Source organism: Pseudochaenichthys georgianus, chromosome 6, assembly GCF_902827115.2.
Source record: "Pseudochaenichthys georgianus chromosome 6, fPseGeo1.2, whole genome shotgun sequence".
Classification (NCBI taxonomy): Eukaryota; Metazoa; Chordata; class Actinopteri; order Perciformes; family Channichthyidae; genus Pseudochaenichthys; species Pseudochaenichthys georgianus.
This window is the reverse complement of record NC_047508.1, coordinates 39,443,142-39,450,880: the sequence shown is the minus strand read 5'-3', so window position 1 is coordinate 39,450,880 and position 7,739 is coordinate 39,443,142. Positions and strand designations below refer to the sequence as shown.

The 7,739-nt window shown below is 41.2% G+C and overlaps 1 protein-coding gene across 1 annotated transcript; it reads right to left on the bottom strand.

Moving 5' to 3' along the window:
• Nucleotides 1-625: 625 nt before the first annotated feature.
• On the bottom strand, nt 626-7,517 carry LOC117448520 (very-long-chain 3-oxoacyl-CoA reductase-A-like). Its single transcript, XM_071203415.1, has 9 exons — nt 7,499-7,517; nt 7,276-7,383; nt 6,380-6,444; nt 6,094-6,138; nt 5,678-5,712; nt 4,804-4,880; nt 4,614-4,684; nt 3,750-3,899; nt 626-2,011 (listed from the first exon to the last, which is right to left on the bottom strand). The coding sequence occupies exons 1-9, from the start codon at nt 7,515-7,517 to the stop codon at nt 1,763-1,765; spliced, it is 819 nt and encodes a 272-aa protein (XP_071059516.1). The 3' UTR covers nt 626-1,762.
• Between the last annotated feature and the right edge of the window lie 222 nt (nt 7,518-7,739).

Here is a 7,739-nt window from a genome sequence, read left to right as displayed (position 1 = left end):
ATACACAGTGGAACAAAATAAAAAAATCGGTACTAGTGGAGGGCCGGACTGGTTCAATGTTTATTGCAGAACTTATTGAAATGAACTTATTGCACATATTAAACCTGGAACTAACAAAGATTAAAATATTGCCTAAAGAAACAATATTAAACATTAAATAATCAGTTGCATTAATTTCTTATGGCTCTATCTGCAGCTTTTCCAGAGTCATTTCTTATGATTATATTTTTCAGGCCAACAACAGCTTCAAAAAAACTATTTCCCTCAAAGAAAAAACCAAACATGCCCTGTTGTCGTGAGAGAAAGTGCAGAAGGAAACTGTACACTTAGTTTGCTAGTTCAAGCCAGATACTTGGCATCTCATCTTGGGTGCAAGGTCATCAATGTTTGGGGTCAGGCTCTGAGCTGAGGAGACCCTCAGGATGGAGTGAAGGTGTGCGTGCAATATACCGGCGGGCCAGATCTAATAGTAATTAGAAATGATCCTGCGGGCCGACGCATGTGCAATAAGGTATTCAAGAGGAAGCATTGAGACCTTCCAATAGATCATTTACCAAAAGGTTTTACATTTTCTTTGCCTTTCCTTGTCAAAATAACAAATACCCAACCCTTTGCTTTGTGCCAGAGCTTTTATTAACAAACAGCAGAACACATTAGTTGCCACTGCACTTTACATGTAGAAATTATGTTTTATTTAGAAGCATATTAAAAGACTTGTTACAAACAGGAAAAGCATTCACATAACCGCTTAGTTAAGGCAATGGTCAGACCAATTCATACGGGGTTTTCACTTACACACACATCAACTGAGTAAAGAGGCGCAGTCGTCCTGTTTCTAAAGCAAGCATGTCTTCGTATGTGAACCAGACTGTAGCCAATGATGTAAAACATGCAGACTTTAGGTTTTACTTCAACTGGAAGGATATTTGCTCTACACTGAGTCGGTCAAGAGGTTTTCCTTCTTTGGCTAAAGGTTTACATTTCAATTAAAAAAGGCACAAAACGTTTAGTTCACATCATACCAGTTGAATTACATCCTTTCATAATAATACATTTTAACCATTCAACACCCTCTCATTAAATTTGACCATATTCAGCATTTACGTCATAAGAAAAAGGCACTTCGGATTAATGCCGCAGTTATTGTGAAAGACTTTGGTTTAGAGCAAGTGACACATTGGTGTGACAGCAACCCACCACAAAAGCAACATTTTAAATATAATGCAAACACGCAATATTATGAAAGAGCCGATGCATGGTGATGGCAGTCCAGTATTGCAAGAGAACTGACAGAACGCAGATGTGGCCATCTTTAAAATGGCTAAATGAATTGTAAACAGGACAAGGTTGAAAGATAAACTCTAAAAAAAGGTCTGAGTTTGGCTAGTGCGTTCATACAAATATGAAATAAATAATTATACATACATATAAAAAGATGCCCTCCACCATGTTACACTGCTTACAACAGCAGGGTTAACAAATCCCTCATTAATTGTATTATGTTCACCATTAGTGTCAGTGACAATATGGATTCATCTCCGTTGCCAAGAGCAGCATTACATTTTAACTTCTGCCTTCTTTGGGAATAGTTTACCGTTCAAAGTCTTACACACGCTTTGCCGAGCACATTCTACTGAAGGCACACATGTGAAATGCAGGCAACCCTGGAGGATTCACCATACAGATCCACAAATCACAATCTCTCCTTAACGCTGCACCGGGTCAGCACAGAGTGGCGTCCACAGACTCGTCAGCCGTCTTCCTAATCGTTCTTCAGAGCGTCCCCGTTCTTCAGAGCGTCCCCGTTCTTCAGATCGTCCCCGTTCTTCAGAGCGTCCCCGTTCTTCAGATCGTCCCCGTTCTTCAGAGCGTCTCCGTTCTTCAGAGCGTCTCCGTTCTTCTGCTCCCTCATCTTCCTCCTGTTCAGGTACCCGGTGCGCTGCAGGCGGTTCATCCTGGCTCCAAAGAAGATGACCAGGTCGATCGGCACCAGCTTGGTGGTCAGCCAGCCCTGGGAGGAAGGAAGCAGAAAAAAGGATTGCGGGTTAAACTACAGCTTTCAGGATTTCCTCTTTAAATGGAAACGGAAAGATGAATGAAAAGCTTTTACAGGACATGTTGGAAAATGTAGGTTTTATATCAATTATACACATTTTTAAGCATGAAAAAACACTTTAACCCTCCTGTTGTGTTCGGGTCAAATCTGATCGATTTACTACTTTCATCAATTGTAACTTTTTTGTTTTACATTTGATTGCATTCAGGCTTTATGATATCCTTCACAGGAGACATTTGAACATATACAATGGCTGGTCACCACTTTCATTGAATGTTGGATGATTTAGTCAACTTTGTAACAACCATGGTGTTCCCGCTCAAAAATGACCGCCATAAAGAAAAGGAATTAGTAACCATCGGGATCAGATAAAACACACACACTCTAGATGTGTTCCCCCGCCCTTATGTGCCCATCCCCCCACATGGATCACACAATACATGTTCAGTGTCTATTCTTCGTATATTTACTGCAGTGTTTCATGTGTACCAGTAGTCCGATACAATATGTACAGTTTGAAAGGGTGTTAAATGAAATTGGTTGATGATTAAAGGTTGTTGTGTTAATGTAATAGCAGTTAAAACAGGACCGGTCAGATTTGACCTCGAACACCAAAGTAAGGGGGGACACGAAGACAATAGGAGGGTTAAGCAAGTTATACGTAATAGGTTCAAGGTTTGGTCATTCGCACCACAGCTAAAGTTCAGTTGTTAGCAAATCACAAATCGAAAGCATAGCAATGCTTCTATGTCAAATATTTCACAGTATTAACCACTTTTATTAAGTTGTTGTGTTATATTAATTGTTTTATTAAGCCCAGCATCCTGGATGTACACTAGAAATGCATTTCAACTGAATATATTTTACATTAAAGTGCTAATGGGGAACCAGCAGAACATGTTGTATCTCAGCCTGTGGCGTGAGACGATGGAACAGTGTGCATGTGGAGCTAAAGCCATGTCCAGACATTAACCAGGTCAAGAGGAAATACAGAGACATTATTTTCTCCAGGTACAGGGATGGGGAGGGTGTTTGACTATGTGTGTGTTAGTATGTGTGTGTGTATATATGTAGGTGTGTATATGTATGTGCATGTACATATGTCCAACAGGTAAAGCAGATTAATAACAATAATTAATAATGATTTATAGATTATAAATAAATCATTTAGGGACAAGGGGGTGAGATTAAATAAATTATACTTCTTCTCACTCCTTTTCGAACACGAGATGTGGGACTGTTTATGTTGCTAATGCTGTTGTTGTAAATGTCATTTTTTTGTTTCGATTTCTCTTACATGACTACGCACTGCAACATTTGTTTTGTTCGAAATAAAATGTATCAATCAAATAATGGGGAATAAATCAACTACTGAGCAAGAAAGTTTAGTTTCAAGTCTGACAATAACTAAGATAAGTTGCTCGTCACAGCAACAAGTACAACAAGAGTGAAACGGGCTACAGAAAGCAAGGGTTCACGCAAGGATAATAAAACGTAAAATGTAAGAAATAAAAATTAAAGTAACCGTATAAATATAAACATGATTATGGATATGTCAAATATGTCAATTTGGAAGTGCGAATCCACGTATGTGCATTATGGTGCAAGACATACATACAGTGCAAGTAACCACCTACATTAATGTTTACTTGGATAGGTTAAGCATTTCAATATAAAGGTTTCCAGTTCTTACCATGACGGCATGAGGGAAATATCCATTGGTTTGGCTCTGCAGACCCACAGTGGCGAGCTCAGCCAGCACATAGCGGTCGGGGGTGGGTTTGTCCAGGGTGGGCTTCCTGATGCGAGTCATTTTGGTCACCACGAAGAAGGGCAGCACACTCTGCATGAGGACAAAGGGAAAGTGTGAGATAAGCTCAGATAAAAGCCCTTAAAAACGAGAGAGTCCACTCTAAAGTTCAACCAGGGGCATTTGGGACCAACGGTGGTTTAAGAGGCACTTTTAAAATGACATAATATATTTCCTGTAGGTGTGTGTGATGACTTTGGGTTATCAGGTGACAACACACTCAGGGTTTGCTGAGGTGAAACTGCTGTACACACTTTAACCACCAGGTGGCACATGAGAATACTACAGAGGAGCTAAAAACAGAACAAACAAGCCTCATGTGGAACATCAAATTCAAAAATACCTCTGCGGTATAAATGCATCTACATGAATGTGTTTTGATTGAATTACACTTCAGGCTGAGAGCAAGCGGATTCTTTTGAGGTAAATATGTGAGGCAATTCAATCAGGGGGTCACCAGATGGGGCAATTCAATCAGGGGTCACCAGATGGGGCAATTCAATCAGGGGTCACCAGATGGACACATCTTAGATGCTTTTTCCGGGGTGTATTCCATTTCTATAAAACAAGGTACGCTTTGTTCTCCTGTAACTCAAAGTAAGCAAGAAACCATTTTGTTAAGCAGTTCTCTTTCTGGCGTCCATCGGGCTCAAGAATAGCCACATACTGGAAGTGTCTTCCTTTTCTTTTGCTAAAAAACAAAACGAGGTGGAGAAGGTTATCCCATTTGGCCAAACTCAATCTCACCTGGATGATGACGCCCTGACGCCTGTACTCTTCCTGAAGGCCACGAGAGAAGAAATCCACAAAGGCCCTGCACCAGAAACGGCGAAAGGAGGATACATTTAAAACAACACCAGTCTGTAAAAACGTTGTTTGTCGTCACAGCCTTGACATTAGGCAACATGAGGAAGGGATAGAGGTTTCCATACCTTTGTGGAAGAGTAGACGGTGAGCAGAGGGAGGGGGTACATGCCGCTGGCAGAGGAGATGTTCAGGACGACTCCTTTGGACCTGAGGAACACAACAAGGTGGATTTAGGACAAGGGACGTTGCTTTATTGTAAGGCTAAGAGTAGCAACACATTGCAAGGACTCAAATTGAGTGTTGTACGAGATGGCATCAGTCAGAATTGTGCATCATTTCGGGACTATTTTCGAATTAAGAAAGCCTGCTGAAAATCCTCCATTTCAGCACAGCCGTCATAATCAAATGTACATGGAGTTCCTCCTTTGCAATACACTGATTTTCAGAAGTCCTTTTTTTCTTCAAATCCACAAACTTTTAGAAAGATTTTCCATGCCAGTGGAAACCCTGCATCTATACAAATCGAGCACACACACACACACACACACACACACCACACACAAAGTGATGTTCCACACACGCACTAAAAAGTGTGGTAGTGGCCGTGTGGTGTGTTGCCATGGCAGCCTGTTGCTGCAGTGATGTAGTGGAGGCGACGCTCCAGTCTCACACGGCACCAAATGTGCTGCGCTGCGATTGGCCGCCGGGAGTCACATGGGAGCAGCGCAGCCAATCGGGTGGGAAGAGCACTTTGTGTGAATTGAAAGCTTGTCAGCATTGTGAACAAAGGAGGAGAGGAGATGCAGGGAAGGAAAGGACTAGGAGAGGGTTTCTTATTCTCTTACTGGTTTTATATAAAGTGTAACCTTCCAAATACTTTTATTGTGAAAAATGTTTAATTTCAAGATGTCTTGCGTAGCTTTTGTGTTACAATCCCTCATTTAACAAACAACTATTTGACTGCAGTCATGTCGCAGAACATGGAGGCCCATCGGTGAACTCACCTCTCAGACATCCTGGGCAGCACCAGGCGGGTCATCTGAGGAAAGGACAACGGGCTCATTCAGAATCAGCGGACAAAAACAATGATGCAACTCATGAAGGAGAGGAAAGAGTTGTATTTAATAAAGACTTTATAAGGAGAGAGAGAGACGGGCAGAGAGAGAGATGCGTGGGTGGCAAGCACAGACAGCGTTGGTGTAGTCCACCGTTTCTTTGGGGAACAACTGAGACACTGCAGGTACCGTGAAGAAACGGCAGAAGAGGAGGAGGAGGAGAAGAAAAGGGGGAAAAGTGAGCAGGAAAGTGAGTGTGCATGGGAAACTTTAAAACAGTTCATATGATTATGTAGTTGGAAATCAGAACTGAACATATTCTTCCTGGAGAGCAGCAGTATGCAGAGACGCTTGAAAACACTCACCTGGCAGACTGAGGTTATGTTGACGTTGACCATGTTTGTGATGAACTGCAACAGAAAGCACCAGTCAGCTAACACTCACACAGACTATCTTTAAAACAGTAAAGAACTTAAAAAGATATAAAAGGAAGCACATTATTTGGATATTCAGTGCATTAAATGTAGCTAGAATGTAAAGGCGAAGAAAAACCGGTATTCTTTTTGCTTTTTTCATGTTTAAAAAAGTGCACTTTTAACCAGCAGCATTTCCATTTGACATGATATGTAATACAATAAAACTAAAACTCACATTGTCCAGATCGGGAATATTGAGGTAGTACTCGGGGTAGGGGTAGGAAACACCAACATTGTTCACTGGTGAAAACAAAAAGAAGTTTTACTATCTTTCCCAAAACAACTTGGATGCTGAAGAAAGCTCAGGATTAACCACAAGGTGGAAGCAAAAGCAAACGAGACATTCCGAGTCCAGCAGCCACACCTTACCAGTAGGGCACATTTGGCAAGAACAAAGAGTTCCTAAAATGTTCGACTAAAAAGTATGATGTCAACTCTTGGGTGCAGACGTCTAGAAGTACAACAGCTGACATAAGTGCATCTTTAAAAACAAGTCTCTTAAGTGGTATTTATGCTCGGATAACGCGTGGGTTTCGTAAGAATAATTTAACCAGACTTCAGAAATTAGTCAAGGTTTTCTGTCGGGCGGAACGAGACAAAGAAGTCACTTCAAGAATCTAAATCTCAGGGGTTTAAAAGTGATCAAATGACTCCACTGTTTAGAGAGAATTTGAAAATATCACCACTGTTAGTTTCCAAAATAAGTGTTTGTAAGATTTCATTTGGCTGATGCAGTATGTCGAGAAATTCAAGGTAGGTTACCCAAGCAGAAAAACAAGGCCAAAGTGCAAAACTTTGTGTGGTACAACAACCTTTAACCAAATGAATTAAATGCTACGGACTAGGGGGCTTCTGCTGTGAACACAATGCCGCTTTAACACATGGCAAGTGAATGTAAACATATCATGAAGCGATGTTTGCCTTCTTCAGTGTTGCTCTCTCATGTCTGCATTACAAAAGGGTCTTGGAGAATGTTAACTTCACTGAAGAAGAACAATAAAAAGCACGAGCTTCGAGGTGCAAGGTACAAATTGGTAGAGAAAAGAATCAAAACAAAAAATCAGAACTCACCAAGAACCCCGATCTCTAACCCAGCCAGCCCCGCCTCGATCTTTTCGTAGATGTCACTCCGGCCAAAGTCCACTGCGATGGTCCCGGTCTCCACGTTGTACTGTTCCTCTGAAAAGGAGAAACACATTTTCATTTATGTTACAACGATATATATTTTTTTACATTTAACCATTATTTAACCTGTAAGGCCAGCGGAGATTAACGACAACTTTCACGAGGCTACCTTGGCTGGAGAGCAGCATTCAAAAGTCACACGCGACAACCCGACATCGAAGAAGAAAAGAAAACAAACGTGTGGATATATCAAATGCACAGGGACGGGCAGCATTTGATTTGTTCTGAGACTTTAAGGGTATTCCAAGTGAGGAGTAAAGCTTGCTCACTCCTTTCGATGCATGGCAACAATTACAATTTCAGTGATAAAACTAACTCCGTAATGTTAATTAATCTAGCGTTCACCCCAC

What these genes read in the sequence shown, in the direction of transcription:
- LOC117448520 (XM_071203415.1), bottom strand. An exon ending in GTCAGGGCGTCATCATCCAG is followed by an intron (nt 3,900 to 4,613) that starts GTGAGATTGAGT and finishes GTCCTCATGCAG; the next exon opens with AGTGTGCTGCCCTTCTTCGT. An exon ending in ATTTCCCTCATGCCGTCATG is followed by an intron (nt 2,012 to 3,749) that starts GTAAGAACTGGA and finishes CCTTCCTCCCAG; the next exon opens with GGCTGGCTGACCACCAAGCT.